Source organism: Anabrus simplex, chromosome 7 (genome assembly GCF_040414725.1).
Source record: "Anabrus simplex isolate iqAnaSimp1 chromosome 7, ASM4041472v1, whole genome shotgun sequence".
Taxonomy (NCBI): domain Eukaryota; kingdom Metazoa; phylum Arthropoda; class Insecta; order Orthoptera; family Tettigoniidae; genus Anabrus; species Anabrus simplex.
The window spans coordinates 168541448-168561283 of NC_090271.1; the positions used below are offsets into that span (position 1 = coordinate 168541448).

The 19836-nt window shown below is 39.3% G+C and overlaps 1 protein-coding gene across 2 annotated transcripts in view; it reads right to left on the reverse strand.

Moving 5' to 3' along the window:
* LOC136877008 (uncharacterized) overlaps nucleotides 1–19836 on the reverse strand; it is a 64906-nt gene that overhangs the window by 12675 nt on the left and 32395 nt on the right. For both annotated transcript variants that reach the window (XM_067150797.2, XM_067150798.2), the window contains 4 exons: nucleotides 18601–18757; nucleotides 18072–18256; nucleotides 13125–13260; nucleotides 3798–3967 (listed from right to left, as the gene is read on the reverse strand). In XM_067150797.2, coding sequence (XP_067006898.2) covers nucleotides 3798–3967; nucleotides 13125–13260; nucleotides 18072–18256; nucleotides 18601–18750 — 641 coding nt within the window. In that variant the 5' untranslated portion in view covers nucleotides 18751–18757. The remainder of the gene's footprint in view (nucleotides 1–3797; nucleotides 3968–13124; nucleotides 13261–18071; nucleotides 18257–18600; nucleotides 18758–19836) is intronic.

The following is a 19836-nucleotide window of genomic DNA, read 5'->3' on the forward strand; positions in this document are numbered from 1 at the left end:
TCTCTGTCCACCGAGGAAAATTTTCAGCTTGGGGAATAGATGAATGTCTGATGGTGGCAATCAGGTGAATAGGGTGGATGTGGCAACAATTCGTACCCCAGTTCATGAAGTTTTGACATGGCAATAACACTTGTGTGCGGCAGAGTGTTGTCCTGATGATAGATGACCTTTTTCCTTGCCAAACCACGCCTTGTTTCGCGTATCTTTTCCTGTAGTTGGTCTAGGAGGTTTGCATAGTATTGCCTCCTAATTGTTTGGCCAGTAGGAAGATAATCTATCAGCAGAATGCCTTTTGCGTCCCAGAAAACTGAGGCCATGACCTTTCTGGCCAAACGCACTGCCTTTGCTTTTTTGGTGGTGGTGAATCAGCATGTTTCCAGTGCTATGACTGCTGTTTTGTCTCTGGGGTATAGTAGTGGATTGAAGTTTCATCTGTAGCCACAAACCGGCGCAAAAAATCTTGTTGGTGGCACTGAAAACGGGCCAGACTTTGTTCGGACATTTTATGCACTTTTGCGATAAATTCCGGGGTCGTAACACTTTTTGGCCGTCCACTACGCAGATCATCATCCAAGCTCTCCCGACCAAATTTAAACTAGCCGGTCCACTTGGCAACAGTTGAAAATGAAGGAGCAGAGTCCCCCCAGTGTGTTCTGAAAGTCGGCATGAATTTCCTTTGCTTTCATACCTTTCTTTACGATGTATTTAATCACTGCTCGAATCTCAATTTTTTCCATTGTCACAAATCATTACGTGGGAACAGCAACAAAGAGTCGTCACTACCACACTCCTGCAGCTAGAGCACTGACGCGCCACGTGTTCACTCACAAAGGATGAGTGATTATTGCGCGGGAACCTCGTTGCTCTAGCACTGACATCTAGCGGTGATTCCGAGAACTTTTCAAACCGTCCTCGTATTTGTCCATCTATGTAGCCGGCGAGTTCAGTTTAGTTTAGTTTCTATAGGCGTAATCACGCCGCTTCTTTGAGCCGACTATGCCTGCTTGTCATGCCGGGCAATGCGCTCAATGTCTCCGATTCCCAGCGTGCCAAATCCTCGGAACTCCGCTCTGAACTTTCCAATTAATCACCCTGTATTAACAGCTATGAAAATCCATCAGTGCACCACGTGGAGAATAGTGAAGTGAGGAGAGTGTGAGAGAGAAGATGCGTGATGTCAACAGTGTACCGTATAATCCCTAATACCACCCGCCACCGAATAAGACCCGCACCCTAAATTTGAGATGGCAAAATATGGGAGGGGTGAGGGGCAGGGGGAAATCAAATAACTTACATACCTATTTAATTTTCTTCAAATATACCACAAATATAAATTCAAACAGCTCACAATCAATAAAATAATCACAAAAATGGTAAATAAAATCGGTCCAATACTCAAATCATTCACAATTCACCGTCGTCATCTGAAGTTACACCATAGGAACTTTCGTCGCTAGCATCTTTCCACAAATAGTCGTCCTCACTACCGTCCATTGAATTTGAAATTCCACATTTCTTAAAGCTTTTGGACACTAGATCGTTCAGAATGCGCTCCCGTGCGGTCTTGATCCAGCTGCATATTAGTCCCACTACAGGCCTCTTCACTCGTCCAGTTAGTGTTAACGCATGATCACCATCAGACATCCATTCGGTGTACAACTGTTTCATTGCAGTTTTGAAAGGCCGGTTCACGCACACATCCAACGGCTGTAGAATAAAAGTGAGTACTCCGGGAATTATCGTAAGATCGGTTTTTCCTTTCCTTGTCATATCTTTTACGGCATCAGTTGTACGTCCTCGGTAACTGTCCACAACAAGCATGTTTCGTTTTTGTAACAAAGCTTCCGGGCGACGTTGCCAAACACATTTCACCCAGTCCTCAACTAACGCACTGTCCATCCAGCCAGACCCGTGTTCCAACAATAACACCGGATGGCAAGTTTCCTTTCGGAAGTGTTTTCCTTTTATGAACCACATATGGAGGGAGTTTAGTTCCATCCGCTAATACATACAACATTACCGTGCATCATTGCTTTTCGTTACCATCTGTTCTGATGGTTACACTTTTAGAACCCTTCGTATCCACTGTATTTTCCAACGACATTTCAAAACAGACAGGCGTCTGGTCAGCATTCCCAATTTGCTACAGCAAATAAGAATTTTGCTTCCTCAAATGAACAATGTGACGCTGAAAGGCCATTAATTTTTCTTCATACGGCGCAGGGAGACGTTGTGAAATAGACGTAATCTAAGAATGCACAATCCCTTTCTCCGATAGAAGTTTCAGATCCGTCCGCAGCTTGCAGTAAAACCCTGTGTTTTGAGTTCTTTTGAGATCTCTAGTTCTTTTAATTGACACATTTCACTAGAAACACCATATCCTAACTCATGTTTTTCTATCACAAATTTCTTCAAGTTCAGGAAACACTGCACTCTGCCTGCGGAACGCTCTGTGATCGCCGTTACCTACCTTTTAGAAGTTTTTCCTTCTTCTTCCGCCAATCACGAACACACAATTCATCAATATCGTACTTTCTGTCAACGGCACGATTTCCGTACATATCAGCTTCGCTTACAACTTAAAGTTTCTCACGCACAGTACATGACCGCAGACACTGTTTTAAATCCATTGCTTACTATCGAGACAGCACTTTCACAGGACAGATACGGAACTCGAATGTGAGCGAGGTAGACTTCCGTAACAAACAGTCTTGACTCTCGCAAAATACAATATCCCGCGAGATCAGCTATTCGCACAACCAGCATGCCAGCAACACTTGCGAAACAAGCAGCAGCGGCTTTCATACCCATATTCTTTGATTTACTGTATTTCATTACCTTACATTTCGCGTTTACATGCCACTGTAACCATATTGAGAAAAAATCTATCTTGTTTTCTAGAACGCAACTAAAACACAATAAGACCTGAATGCCTGTTTACATGCAGTATATTGAGTACGGTAACCGTATTCAAATCTATTTCAACACTCCATGTAAACGTTGTAAATATTTACGAGAATGAATGGCTAGAATACAACACACATCCAAGATATAGAACCAATCTTTTGGGGGAAAATGTGCGGGTGGTATAAGGGATTATACGGTAATAATGGCAACTACCAAAAGAACAAACAGAGCGAAATTGGTATCAACAACAGGATGTATCCATATTTGGTAATGTAGATAAAATACTTTTTATAAGAAAACATACAGATGTAGTTTAACACATTCACCGCTGGTGACCCTTCACAGCACGTTATGAGCTGATGCAGATGAACCTAAAGAGTTCTTGCATTTACAACCCTCTGGTTATAAGAAATTATTATAGCAAATTTATTGTCAGTTAAGAAATTATCAATATTTAATACAGAACTTCAACATCAAGATTTTACATAATTTGGAATTCAACAACAGTAGCAAGGTCAGCAGCGAATGTGTTAAGAATAAGGCTAGGTATTCCACAACCAACGGATGTCAGTAAGAACAAGAACATAAATTCCTTTAAATATTCAATGATATAGCAAGATCCCAGAACAAGTAAAGCTACTGAATACTTGGGTACCATGACCAACAAATGAACTTTAAAACCAAATACACAGTGCATAAAGCATATAAGCTTAAAAGCATCACCATAAACAGCACAACAGTGAGAGAATTCACATGGGAAGCAATGCTTGCAATTCGTATACAATATATGAGGCTAGGTTATTTAATAAAGATTATAAAAGAAATGTTTGTTTTGAATGATGAGTTAATGTATTTCAAAACTGACCCAACTCGGAGGTTGTTTGTTATACCTGTCAAGAGAAGGATCATTGCTGAACATCTCCGTGGGCACTGAAGGAAGTGCCTTTTCAGGCACGGGTTCCATGTATGATTGCCGTGACTCCAAGTGACGTTCCACTTCCTCGGGAGTCATGTGACCATCTGGTAGCATTGACACAGGAACATTTCCAAACACTTGCATCTGAAATGTAAATAATGATGATATATGTAGGTACTATAAATTGTCAAAAATATATAACACAATAACAGAACACTTAGGTTAAATGGGAGCAAATGAAAGGTGGGAAGGACAAACATGAAAGCACAAAAGGACCTGGACATATTCTATATTTTCACATGCAACTGCCATCACGACTGGGTTCTCTCCTCGCCAAACCAGTTCTTCCATATCTGTTTCTTCTCAGCTCCTGACAAGCTGTTTTTTGCTTCCCCAGTTTCATAAGAAGGGCAGACATTCACTCCCATCAAAGGATCATTATAGAGAATTATTTTACCTTGATGTAGGTCTGACTCATTGGCTGAATGGTCAGCTTTGAGGCCTTCAGTTCAGAGGGTCCCGGCCGGGTCGGGGATTTTAATCGCCTCTGATTAATTCTTCTGGCCCGAGGACTGGGTGTTTGTGTTTGTCCCAACACTTTCCTCTTCATATTCACACAACACACTACACTACCAACCACCACAGAAACACTCAAGGAGTTGGTGTCAGGAAGGGCCGGCCATAAAACAGGGTCAAATCCACATGTGCGACACAGTTCACACCAAGAAGTTAGTAAAATAACCACCTAATCAATACTTTATTTTTTCTTCTCAATTCTTTCTTTATACAGCTGAAGAGGACCACTAAGTGGTCGAAACATCTCCTGTAAGTGCTAATTTATATTCAATTTTGCTTGAGGCAATAATAAAGTATCGATTAGGTGGTTATTTTACCAAATTCTTGATTATATTCATCGATACGGTCATGAAATGGACAACTTGTAATACAGTTCACACCCGCGACCCCACAGGTGTGGGAAAAGCAGTAGAAAAAGAAGAAAATTTTACCTTGATGTAGAATGCTAACAAGGAAGATAGAAATACATACAAGGATAAGTACAATGTCAAGCTAGTGTGGGTGGAGGAAGCAACTGAAAGGAGAGGTAAGGATACACATGAAAACCAGAAAGGAAATGGACAAACTTTCAACGATCGTCACAGACGGGATAGCCATGTAGACAATAGTTTCTTTAAAGCATACAAATATCAATAACAACTGTCCATGCAAACGAAATTCCAATCCTGTGACCATCTTGTTCAAACCTTGGAAGTCATTTTGCAGTCCCTACACCAAACCCAAAGAATAAAATATTTCAATTTACAATTATTTTCAGTCAGCCATGAATACTAATCAACAGAGAATGTGTTTGTTTTTCTAAATTATCCAGAAAATTCTGAATTACCTTATACTGTATTCGTAACTTTTTTGAAATGTGTATCCATTTTCAGTAAAGCTGGGATGCTTGCAAGTTTGGTGTGGTAGTGTACAAGTAAGTGATATCTCTAATCAATCACTTAGAGAAGCATGGACTGACTGGCTAAAGACAACATTCAAACATATGTTGAATTCTTTCCTTTTCAATGAATATGAAGTTTCTAAATTTATCAATATGAATCCCAGCCTTCCCCCTGCTAAAGCCCTGCCAAAAATTCACAAAGATGGTATCTCTATCAGACCTATCATTAACTTCAGAAGAAGCCTAATATATAAAATCTCTAAATTCATTCAAGAGGTTTTAGTGAAACACTTCTCCTTTTCAGAAAGAGTGTCTATTAAGAACTCTGTTGATTTTTGCAAAATTACTAGTAAACTTAAAGTAATGCCATATCACTCTATGCATTCCTTTGATACTACCAACATGTATGCTAGTATTCCAAAAAAGGACACAATTAACCTTATCTATCTATTCTTCTATTCTATATATACATCATACAGCAAAATGTCTGTCCGTTTGTTCCTTATACATACAAATCCATACCGTCCCACCAATCTGAACCAAATGTTGTATATTTACCTTTAGGATGCTACGGGTAACCCTATCTGCAAGAAATTTTAACAGCGCTCTCCATACCCTAAATTTAGGCACTTTGGCACATTAACATAAGCTAATATAGGCAAAATATCAAATTTCTTGTACAAGTATGAGACAAAGCTTATTTTATGCCTAACGAGGCAAAGAACAAAACTCACCAAGTCCTTACAGGACCAAAAACCATGATTTAAGGCCCTAAAACCAACCATTATGGAGATATTAGCACCACACTACCCTGGCTCTAGGAATTGCATGAAGAAATGACAGGTCTTAACCATGGCAACATTAAGTCAAAGAATCTACACTAGAATACAGGCCTGGTGTTTGAAGTATGCACGTGCATGAATGTAGGCTAGGCCAAGGAGAGATTCTGCTACACATAACTTAGTCTGGAAAGAAGCACAATGGGGGTAAGTCAAACCTGGGGTGGAGGTGGGGAGGGGGTGGCATATAAACATTTTTTTTTTTTTTTGCTAGGGGCTTTACGTAGCACCGACACAGATAGGTCTTATGGCGACGATGGGATAGGAAAGGTCTAGGAGTTGGAAGGAAGCGGCCGTGGCCTTAATTAAGGTACAGCCCCAGCATTTGCCTGGTGTGAAAATGGGAAACCACGGAAAACCATCTTCAGGGCTGCCGATAGTGGGATTCGAACCTACTATCTCCCGGATGCAAGCTCACAGCCGCGCGCCTCTACGCTCACGGCCAACTCGCCCAGTACATATAAAAAAAATTTAAAAATAAAAAAAAAACCCAAGGTATCCCCTGAATGTCATAAGAGGCGACTAAATGTGGCCCCAGGGACTCAACTTGGGAGGGTGAGCGGGTGAGTGGGTGGGTGGTTGGTTTGGCAAACACAGGGCCCTTAACTGAGTCCTGGCATTGCTTCCACTTATTTGTGCCAGGCTCCTCACTTTTATCTATCCTATCCAACCTCCTTTGGTCAACTCTTGTCCTTTTCTGACCCCAATAGCATACCTGCCAACTTTTAGAAACCAGGAATTGGGAGTTTTTTTAAATTCTTGGATTTTATCACATATATTCCACCACGGTCTAGGTGATAAAAGGGTCAGGATAAAAGGCATACATATCCTACAGTTACAATGCGAATTGATCATTAAATTTAAAATCTTAAACTAAGAAAACATAAAAATGGTTACAAGAATATGTACCCAACAATTCTCATTTATGACACTTACATACGAATAATAAAATTTGTCACACCGACACAGGCAACAAAATGCATAATACCGTATTTTCTTGCGTAATTAACACATTTTTTCAATGAAAAATACAGGCCAAAACTTCGGATGCGTAAATTATTCAAGGAATTCAGATCTTTACAAATTAACAATTAATTTAATTTAAAATATATATCAAATAGAATATAAACAGAACTGGTTCAACTCATTTGCGGTTATCGTCATTTGGCATAAAATTCCGGCGTGAGATTTTTTCTGAAAAGTCAAATAGGGTACATCAGCTACGTTATACACGTGGGTTTTGAAGTACCGACACTAGAAAATATTCTTCTCCTTACGAGCTGACATTACGACCTGAAGTGAAATAAACATGAACTAATAAAAGTACAATGCTTGTAATGTCATAAGAATGACATACCGGCAAAAAAATAAAACTGTCCAACACAAGATGGGCCGGGCATCGAAGGAGGGGCCCTGCTACATTACCCCAAACTGTTCGTATCCAATCTTGTATGAGTAACGTGTCCACCCACCCTTTTTCTTGAATACGAACGTGGATCACTTGCGGAAATTTTGCTTTAGGCATTGTTTTTCGTTTTAGAACAATGTAAGGTGCAAGCTTTCTGCCATCAGCTGTTACAGCAAGCATTGCAGTACATCATTGTTTTTTGCTTCCGGTAGCGTGTACGATAACACTGTATGTTTCTTTCTTATCGATTGTTCGACTTTGTGGCATATGGAAAGTGAATGGATCTGACCTGCAGTTCCTATTTGGGAGATCAAATATTCCTTCACTTTATGCTTCTCAATCACAAAGCGATGAAAATGGTTGAAATCATTCGTCATTTCTTGGTATAATGTTGTTCTTTGTCAAAGAGAAAGTCCATTTCTCTTCATAAAATTAATCAAACCTCGCCTAACCATAAAATCAGAGACACTGATTCCATGTGCAGCGGCTATTTCTCATTCTTTAAAATACAGCATTTCGTGAGAAACGGCTTATCCAACGTTGCGTAACAAAATCATATATTTAAGTAGATCCTCCTCTACATGCGGAAACCTGCTGCTTTTTGGTGCACGAAATGCTCTGCGAGACTTGTCGGCCACTTGAAGTGCACTTCTGTTACCACGGTAACACACGCTTCATTTGAACATTGAATACTTGCTGCCCGCTACCATATTCCCATATGTTTCGGCGTAACTGATCACCGCAAGTTACGCCATAAGTGGGGTTGGATGCATTCTCCAATGTGTGAATGCAGTGAAAAGGAGCAGATCATGGACCATGTCATCCTGCGCTGCCCTCTTCATGCCTACTCCGGAAGCCCCAGCGACCTGTTTCACCTTTCAGAAAGTGCTGTAGAGTGTCTGAAACACTTGGACCTGGACTTATAAATTTGTAGTTATAATCACCATATGATTAAACAAAATAAATAACTCGAATACTGTGCACTGACAAACAATTTTGAGATCACAGAATGTCCCGTACCCGAAACACTCGTAAAACTAGTGCAGTGGGATTTCCTGCCGGCTAATAATAGCATGTTGCCCTGTATTTGGAATGCCCGCTTTTGCAATAGGAAGCCTGCTACTTGAGTAGTTGACACCTTTATTTCCAAAAGCATCCCGAGCTGCGGGATGGATGTCCGAAGTTGTGGGTGCGTCAAATACATGAACATTTCTTTTTTCTCCACTTTGGACCCAAAAATATTGGTGTACGTAAATTATGCAAGGGCGTTAAATTCACGAGAAAATACGGTAGTTTCCTTTATCAGACGGTAACGCGAACGGAAATTTATAGGCATCTCTGAACACTTGGAGATAACGTTTGTTATATTTTTTGGCCATAACGAGAAAAGAAAATACCAGAAACTGTCACCGACACAACCCCCTTAAAATCATTCAACTCATTAAAATTATGCACTTACATACACGAAACTACCACATACAAAACAATTCAATATCTCCCATACATTATTAACATATGACTTTGACAGGAGGCGAAAGCATAGAAATGCAAGAAAAAACACGTGGCCTACAACTCCGACGAAACTACGCACAGAAACTATGTAAACAGCGCATGAACAACGCAATAACAAACTCATTATTTCATCCCAATTAACTGAGGCAACAGCAAGAGAGTGACGAAGGCAGCCCATCATTCCTTTCCAGTTCCAATCAGAAGTTGAAGTTTGTGCTTGATGACCTGGAGGAATTTCTTGCCTCCGCGCATTCTTGATCATTTCAATGACAAACTAAGACGTGATGGAGAAAAACAGAATGATGGTGAACCAGATTTGTATGCTTATTGGAAAAGTGTTACAACTCGGTACAATGCAACATGTGAAACAATATCAACTAATCAGAATGAAACGATGACAGACAGTTCATCAGAAGATGATGGTGATCAGGGAAGAGATGATTTCACGTGGAATGATGAACGTTTAGAGGTGTATGTACCTTCTCCCAAGAAAGATCTTCCTGATGCCGTCATTTTGAAGAGTGGAGTAAAAGTTCACAAGCCGAAAATATTGAATGATCATGAAATTGCTTTGGAACTTGCTCGCTCACCCACCTCAAGTAGTAGCGAGGATTCTTTCAAAGATTTTCTCAGAATTCCTCAAGTACCAGAAAAACCTCATGAGTTTAGATTAAGGAAAACATACACGATATCTTCAAAGGACTACCAGAGAATTGAAGAGAAAGAAAAGAAACAAGGAAGACTAAAGACATGTTCTGCTCTCTGTGGAAAGGTAGAGATAAAAAAACTGTTTTTTATGTCTCTCAGGATATTTTAATGTGTATTAATATTGGTTCCTCTACCTTTGTGATTTATATTTAAGAATCATTCTATTTTGCTCATCTTATTACAATCAAATAATGTCCAAAGCAAGCCTTTCCAACTCAAGCACTTAGTGCTGGGGCGCACCAGCGCTGCACTCAGCAGCACCATTCCCCTCCTTCCCCACCTACCCCCCCAGAGTGGTCGGTGCATGTGTGCGTAAGAGACAGTACATTCATCCTCATTCTGTGTGTGTGTGTGTGTGTGTGTCATTCTCTGTGGAATCTATTCGAAAGAACATATAAGGGAGCAGTCGGTTTCACCTTTGTTAAAAATGTCGTTTAATCCTTCATGGGTGGATTCATATTTTGATCTCAATACCGAAGGGAAAGCTCAATGTTTAATTTGTCATGTCATTTTAAGCGTAAAGTCTTCAACCGTTCGACTACACTACCACAATAAACATGTTTCAACCTATGATGACGTTGGCTTAGCAAGAACCGAACAAAATGCTAAGTTAAAATCGGAATTGTCAGGTTCTTCAGAGATAAGTAATAACTTACTCATTAGGAATTGTTTTACATGCAATTTAGAGGATATGTTTCCGTTTTTGGGTTTGTATTATTAAGAAGAGTTTAGAATTAGACTTAGGCGTGCTGCTGAGAAAACACGAAGATAATTATCTTATCTTCCTGTCCCACAGATACTTGAACCCAACACATTAGAAGGCGCAGTTCGAACAAGTTATGGGCTATTGTTGCTCTGAAAATTGTAAAAAGTGGGCGACCCTTTACTGATGGTGAATTTGTAAAAGAATGTTTAATAGAATGCTCGGAATTATTGTGTCCACGTGCTGTGACCCGCTTTGAGGCGATAAGCTTGTCAAAGAATGATCTCTTGTCGTGTACAGGAACTTGGTGCCGACTAGAAAGAGCAATTGCAGACCAAATGCGGCACTTTCCAGAAGTACTTGATTACTCTCGATGAGACTAATGACAAAAATTACAGGGTACAGCTATCTTTTTTCGTCAGGACAGTCGAAAAAGATTTCGCTATAACTGAGGAACTACTGGACATCATTCCCCTCAAAGATACTACCACCGGCGCAGATATATTTGCAGCTGTTTAAGACGCAATGAACGATGTGGGCTTATCACTCAGAAATCTGTCTAGTGTCACTACTGAATGAGCACCAGCGACATCGTCGGGTGGGCAAGGTTTCACAGGCCGCATCAAAACGAAGGTGCGCGATACTGGGTTACTTCCAATATTATCGGTACTGTGTTTTACATCAAGAACAATTATGTCCAAAGAACTTTTGCAACTTTAAATCTGCTATGGATATTGTGTCAAAATGTGTAAATTTCTGCAGAAAGCGATGTTTGAACCATCGGCCGTTCAAAGAATTTTTAAAAGATCTCGAGGCAACCTTCTTTGCAATAAATGAAGAAATTGCTCTGTTCATTGAGACGAAAGGTTCTCCACTACCAACTTTGCGGGATAAACAATGGGTAGCTGACCTCGCTTTCATGGCAGACATAACGTCTTATTTGAATGATTTAAATATTTAACTGCAAGGGAGAAATAAATTGATAGCACCATGTGTGATAGAATTGAGGCTTTCAAAATGCAGAGTTTGTTATTGAAAAGTCAGCTTGAAGCCGGAAATTTTGACAATATCCCGTCATTAAAATTATTACATTTGTCTACTTATGAAAAGACGTTGTTACAGACTTTGCACTGTGAATTCATTGCCCGATTCAAAGAAATGAACGATATGGCACCTCAACTTGAAATATTTATGACCCCATTTTCAGCACATCTTGAAAATTCACCATCATATTTACAAACAGAGCTAATAAAACTACAGTGTGATGCAATTCTAAAGGACAGGTACTACCACTACAGCGGTGATTTAATTTCCTTTTGAAAAGGCGTTCATCCACAAAAATTTCCTAGACTTCAAACACTTTCCTTAAAATTTACGTCAATGTTTGGTACCACGTATGCATGCGAACAGATGTTTTCAATTCTGAATTTAAATAAATGGAGAACTAGGACTTCTCTGTCTAATGCTGACTTAGAATTAGAATTTCTACTGCCAAATCGATTGTACCCAATACTGATAAATTAGTTGCCGCAGAACGATATCAATAATCGACTTAAACGCTGAATGTACATTAATGCAAACATAATGTATGTACAGAATAAATTGTGTGTTTATGTGTTCAGAGAACTGTCATAAATAACATTGTTTTCATAAGCTGCGCGCTGAGTTGACGACCTGTGGTTTTGCCTCTGCCACTTCCCCTCCTTCCCCCACCACCTCGGCGGGGCTACAGCACAGCGCCGGGGCTGCTGCCGGGGCCGTGGGAGCACCTCAGTTGGAATCGCTTGGTCTAAAGTAAAGAGATTTAAAATAAATATTTCTGCTCGGTATTTAAAACCTTACCGTTCGATATATAAAAAACATGTTCAATAAATAAGACCTCACTGATTGATATATAACGCAGACCGTTTGATATATGAAGGAATACAACTGTTGCATTTAAGAGCGCCTCGAGCCTACAAATTATACATTTTAAAAGTCTGACAAGCTAGTTGCAACCAGGGGATGTTCCATTAAAGATTTATAACTATTTCAGAGGTCCGTTCTTCACTTGAAAAAAATACTGATCAATAATTCATAGAGATAACCTTAAGTGTTCGATATATAGTGCCACAACCCTATTATTATAGGTTCGAGTAACAGGGAAGAGCTACAAAGATCAATGGACAAGCTTGAAGAGTACGTAGCCAACAACAGCCTTGTGATAAAAATAAAACAGTTCAGATGGTTTTTCAGAAAAGGGGGAGAATCGCAACTAGTGGCAGAATACAGTGTGGGGGGGTAGACATAGACATAGTGAACTCATTCTCATATCTGGGTGTCACTTTACAACCTACGGTACCTCATTTAGAATTCACGTAAGAGAAAGATCTTTAGCAGCCATCAGAAGCATATATGACATTATAAACCCGACTAGACTATGTCCATGGCCTTATTTTATGCCAAGGTCCTCCCAGTTCTCAGATATAAGGGTTGGACAAACAAACAATATACTTTAAATAAAATTAAAATGGCTTTTTCCCCATCTCTAGCTCATAATTCAACTCTTCTAGATCTATTTGAAAATTATATATTTGATGTATCCATATGGCAAGTGTAGGTGCTAAAAAGATAACAGGAGAAATGTAGTAAAGTTTTATGATTGGTGAAGAAATTAAAATAGCTCCTATACATACCGACTGTACGTTATTCTGCTTTGGGTTTTTGGGAGGTGGCCTCTTCTTTTTAACAGGATTCACGTTCTTGGAACTAGATCCAGATGCTTGCGATGTCCCAGTATGACTGTTTGGTGTAGAGTCCATTAACCGTTTTCTATAATGAAACATTAAACTCTAAGGAATAAGCTAAGAAATACCCATAGTTTGCTCAAAAGTCAAGCAGAGAACAACTTTTAACACAATCTTGAATTTGGAACATTTCTACTCATTAACCCGAGAAAATACATACTTTAACATGAATGCACAAGATAAGGACTTCAAATCGGAGAAAATTATTTAAAGATGATTTTATACAGATTGTTTTTTTAAAAACAATTTTTCATATTCCGCAAACCTGCCTGAAGTCCAATGGGATGAGTTGGACACTACAAAACTAGCAACCAACATTAGCTGTAAAAAGAAAGATAGGGTACCACGGATGTCTTACAAAGAGGATACCAGGAGGAGAAACAGATTGCTTAGACATAGTGGAACACAGTATTGCTAGAAATTTAAATGGACTAAGTAGGCAATAAAAGGAGGGGAGAGAAGCTTTCGGTAAGTCGTTTTGGATATATACAAAGAAACTGAGGAAGAGACACTCTAGTGAACTTAACCTGGTAATTGAAAAATCATCATCATCAAGGATGAGGAGAAGGATGAAAAATATGGTTTACAAAGAAGAACTCCAAAAACATGACCGGTATGGTTATGAGGATGACTGAGATTGACTGTTTACTGACTGAGAGGAGTAAAGGCGTTGAAGTCTAAAAGCAGAGATGCCAACTTTCAAGAAAGGCAATTCGTAATGCAGCCGTTAGGGCACCGGGAGGGGGGCGGCGACGTAGAATTTATTTTCCGAGATCTTACTAATATAAATATCATTGAAAAATCAATGAACAACATTCAATTCAACCAGATGCAACTGGCATATAAAGAGTGTGTGATTCTTACCTGTTAAAGTAACAGGTGATCTGCAGTACATATCTGAGTGGAGGTTCAAGGATCGCTTCTTTTGTTGAGTACTTTAGTTGCTCCCATAGCAGCTTATATTCCTGTTTGGTAAACGTACACTGGTGACATGCTTTTTCTTTTGATATCATGTGCATCCTCTGCACTAACAGAGCACTTAACAGTTCGAAGTTCATATTGGCAAAAAATTCAGTCTTGTTCTTAGTCATCACATGGCGCATCTGAAAAATCGCGGCTACACCCACTATAAAACACGTGTGAATGAGATTTGAGGAACGCAGTAAACAGGGCCATTCATTCGAGTACTTTTCCCTAAATTTTTGAACTATCGTTGGTTAATTACTAGCATCATTAGTAACGGTAACATTATCACACGTATTTTTCTACACAAGAAATCGCTTCTAAAAGCAGAGATGCCAACTTTCAAGAAAGGCAATTCGTAATGCAGCCGTTAGGGCACCGGGAGGGGGTAACATTATCACACGTATTTTTCTACACAAGAAATCGCTTCTAGAAGCAGAGATGCCAACTTTCTAGAAAGGCAATTCGTAATGCAGCCGTTAGGGCACCGGGAGGGGGGCGGCGACGTAGAATTTATTTTCCGAGATCTTAGTCATCACACGGCGCATCTGAAAAATCGCGGCTACACCCACTATAAAACACGTGTGAATGAGATTTGAGGAACGCATTTCGTAACACACGATTAGCATATATATCCTATAAGAGCAATATATGTAAATTTGGAAACCAAAATTGCAGTAAATACTTCTCTTCAACAGTCACGCATACAGTATTCACAATAAAAAGGAGTTTGTCATCACTCTGCCGCCAAAACAAGGACAAAAGAACTCGCACACTTGCATGGAAGTCTGATCATGTGACGAACAAAGACAACATCTCCGCAAGGTATACCACTTCACAGGTGCCTATTTTTCTGATACTGGAAGCACACACTGCATTCGGCGCGTGAAAACTCGAAATATTCTTAAACGAGGGACAGGAAAGGAGTATAAATGATTACTGAGAAATCTGAAAATATCATCATCATAAGTTTTCCACTCCAGTTGCCCGGGTGTGGTTTACGAGCACTCTCCACTTCTGTCTGTCCATGTACCACTCTTCTCTCAAGACGACATCCCAGCTGATTCCTCTTGTTCCTATGTCCTCTTTCACTTGGTCCAGCCACCTCTTCCTAGATCTTCCTACCGGTCGTTTTCCGGCCACGACTGTGAGTAGCCATTGTTTTGCTGTCCTTCCATCGTCCATTCGTTTGACATGGCCAAACCATTTCAAACGGGCCCTTGTCACTTTTTCATTCAGGGATGGGTACACACCAGCTTGCTCCCTTATTCTTTCATTCCTTACCCTGTCCCTTTATGTCTTCTGTACCATAGTTCGTAGGAACTTCATTTCTGCGGCTTGTAGTTTGCTGTCCACTTGTTGGGTTGTTGTGCAGGTTTCTAGGCCATTTGTTATTATGGGGGTGAAGTATGATTGGAATAGAATCTGCTTTGATCTTAAGGGAACTTGTTCGTTCCAGAGGGGGTTCCGAACTTGATGGTAAAACTGAGCTGATTTTTGAATGCGGTTGTTAATCTCATGCTGTATTCTGTTATCACTTGAAATGATGCACCCAAGATATTTATATTGGTCTACTGTTTCCAGTTGTGTACCTTCCAGCATTATTTTTCCTTTCTTCTTCTGCCTGTTGACAGACATAGTAACAGTTTTCGATTTATTTATTATTAATCCGTGTGCTTTCAAATGTTCATTCCAGGTGTTCAGCCTCTCTTGGATTTCCTTCTCTGTATTTCCCCAAATTACTACATCATCTGCAAATGCAAATGCATTGATGTCCATATTGTTGTTCTGCTTAATTTCTTGCATGACTTCATCCATGACAGTGATAAAAAGTAATGGTGAAAGGGTACTGCCTTGTTGCACTCCTTTAGTGGTTTGGAACCAATCAGCATTACCGTTTCCTATCTGTACGCAACTGCAGCAGTCTTCGTAAAGCATTTTAACTTTCTGGATAAGCCCTTTGGGTACATTCTTCTTTCTTAAACATTCCCATATAGTCTTCCTTGGAACACTATCAAATGCTTTTTCGAGATCCAAAAACACTAGTGTTAAGTCTTTGCCCTTCTCCCAATGCTTTTCTAACAGTATTCTAAGTGCAAATAGGAGATCGGTAGTTGATCGGTGTTCTCTGAATCCATATTGTTCTTCCTGTAGTTGTGGTTCTATTATTTTCCTTAGCCTTTTTTCAAGTATTTTCTCAAATATTTTCAAACCATGAGACAATAAAGTGATCCCTCTATAATTGCTACATTTCTTCCGGCTTCCTTTTTTGAAGAGAGGTATTATTATTCCCTTTTTCCAATATATTCTGAAAATTCAAACTGTAATCGCATTCCTTATGTATCCTTTTGAACACTTCATACAGTTAGATTTTAAAATCAACAAAAAATCGTAATTTGTGGTGTGTGATTCATAAAGACGTAATTATGATGGGCAATTCGTAATTATTATAATTGAATCGTAATAGTTGGCATCTCTGTAAACGGCTACTGGGGGTAGAAATAATGGTGTTTCAAGGAGAAGCTTCATATGGGGATCATAGCCTAATTCAGCATAAAAAAATGATAAAGGATCAACAACCAAATAGAAATGAGATAAAAAACTGTACAAATTCAAGAACATATTTTTAAAGAGTACAGTAGATTCTTGAGGATGAGCTAATGGAAAGACCTTGGTGGTCATAAGATGTACTTTTTTTGCTAGTGGCTTTACATCGCACCGACACAGATAGGTCTTACGGAGTTGGAAGGAAGTGGCCGTGGCCTTAATTAAGGTACAGTCCCAGCATTTGCCTGGAGTGAAAAGGGAAACCACAGAAAACCATCTTCAGGGCTGCTAACAGTGGGGTTCAAACCCACTATCTCCTGGATGCAAGCTCACAGTCGCGTGCCCCTAACTCCACGGCCAAGTCACCCGGTAGGATGTACTTGAACCTCATTCATAACAGTAGCATGATCTCTATGGTCTTAGCATGATGAAAGAGATTCCTAGAATATGTATAACTTGCAAACAATTTGTACAGTATCAATTGGGCATAAAAATTATAACAAGTTTAAGAATTAGTGAAAATAGAAAATAACATGGAAAATGAAGATACCGACAAAAGCAGAAATAAAGGAAACTTTCTGAAATGTCTGCAAGTTGTACATATTCCGAGAGTCTCTTTCATCATGCTAAGACCATAAGTATCATACTACTGCCATTACTGAGGTGCAGTACATCCTACGACCACCATTATCATCAACATATTTACCAGATTATTGCATTTCATGCATAATTTTCCCCATAACTGCACTGAGAAAAACATGAAAAGGGTGTGAATGCAGCTGTAACTGCTGTTTCAAGAAAACGACTTGAGAAGGGTAAATGTTAGCGACAGTAGGTATCGTAGTCATATGACCTTTGTTGTTGGTAGAAATGCAGCAGAACAATCTGTATAGTATCAATGAGGCATAAGAACTATAACAAGAATGAGAAAAAGAGAGTTCTAACATACAGTACTCTGAAAATGGGATGACAGTAGGAATTAAATGTGATGGATGAAGACTTCTGAAAAAGCAAAGAACAGTAAACATCAAGTCATCATTACTCTTGTGAAAGAAACTTACCAGATAATGCAGAATGGCTAGAATTGAGCAAGTAAACAGAATGTCACAATCTTGCACGTCACTTCAGAATCAATCTTAGTGGGCAGAAAGAATGATCAGAACTAACCACTAGTTGCATCTTATTGGAAAGAAGCTTCAAGAGTCAATGTTATGAAGTAAGAATAAATCACTGAAGACTGTTGGAAAGGTAATTCCCTACGAAGAGAGTGGGGAAAGATTTTAACAAATGCTGTATCACTACAATCCGAACAATTTTAGAACTTACCGTTTACTAGTATCCTGTCTCACCACCTCCCCTTCATCAGAAGACTCTGTCTCCTCACTCTCACTGGATGTTACTTCCACTTTCTCATACTGCAGTAACCGGTCGAGAAGGAAACTTCGATCCCTAGTCGCCTTTAGCAGTCGCCGCTGCATCGTCCGCAGTGTTTCTTGAAAGCATTCATTTTCCTAAAAATTTACCAAATCATACAACTGATTTCTCATTTCAAAACACACGTATTTGGCAAAAGAAAAGTACTAGTGAAAATATTATTACATCCTGTAATCCGCATTTGTACACCATCCTGTTCAAAAGTCCTAAAACAATCTTTTTTCAAATGTTGACCTTACCTAAAACTGTGTGTTCAATGTCCTTTCAACCATCATTTTTAGGAGAAAAAAACTCCATATGACATAAAATGCACTAAGAAATTACTTGTATCTAAATGGTATGAACAGCTTCTAAACTAATATAATAATTAATCAAAATGAACATACTATTAAATACACTATGAAACTTATAATATACCTACATATATTAAAAACTTCAATTTTCTTTTCAGGTTTCTGTACTGATTCTTGTAGTTGACAACTTCTTCTTGGCTTTCCTCTTCATCATCATCTTCTTCTTCCTCTTCTTCGGTGTTTGCAGCCATAGAACGACAATACCAACCATCTAACATAATTCACCTACAAGCCAGAACCAAACAAAAGTTCATTAATTACTATCCCAAAATTCGAACATAGGCCTATGTGGTACTTCTGAAAACAGATATTTTACTTTATGTCTTCATACTCAATGTTCAAAGAAAATATGTGTAAGAGAATAAGGACTTTACTTAGTGTAACTATATCACAAAACAAATAATTAACTGGCTCTTCAAGAAATTGGACCACCTAAACAATAAATGTGAACAATTAAAAAAATGGCATATGGCTTTTAGTGCTGGGAGTGTCAGAGAACATGTTTGGCTCGCCAGGTGCAGGTCTTTTGATTTGACACCCGTAGACGATCCGCGTGAACAATAACCTTTCGGGGAATGAGTCGTTACACAAGAGAAAATACTAATCAACTTTTTGTCAGTAACAATAGCAATTAATGCAAGTAAAATAGACAGGAACACTGAAAGGAACACATAACAGGAAAGGTACAATGACAAGTCAGTGTGGAGAGGGAGAAATAGAAAGAAAATACAAAACGACAAGGACAATCTCCACATCTTCATACACTGCCATCTACAGACAGACTGGCTCTCTGTTCATCAACCCCAGTTCTTCTATATCAATTTTTTCTCAGCCCCCTGCAAATGCCGTAAGCTATGAAACAACACTGGTAAAGTTGCAGTATGTCCTTCATGACAAACGCTATGCTGCTGTAATAAAAATGAAATCATAAATCTGGCTAGAGCGTCCCCCAAAAGCAATGCGCAGTTCCTGGCGTTCTCATTTTGGGGGAACTGTGAAAAGTGGGCAACCAGCAACGAAGATTGTAACCATAAATGTCTTCGCCCTTAACGGAAAGACAGAAGAACTAACAGAATACATGGAAAAGAAGGACACTGCATTGTTGGGATTGAGTAAAACCAAGTGGAAAGGAAAGGGACAGAAGAAATTGAGGAAGGGTTTTCAGTTCTTTTGGAGTGGAGGTGCAAACTGCAATAACAAAATAGGTTTTATTGTGAGGGAAGACATGGTACAGTGCAAAGAGAAGGGCAACCAGGTAAATGACAATAATGAAAATCAGATTTGGCTTGGAGAGTGGAGTGCAA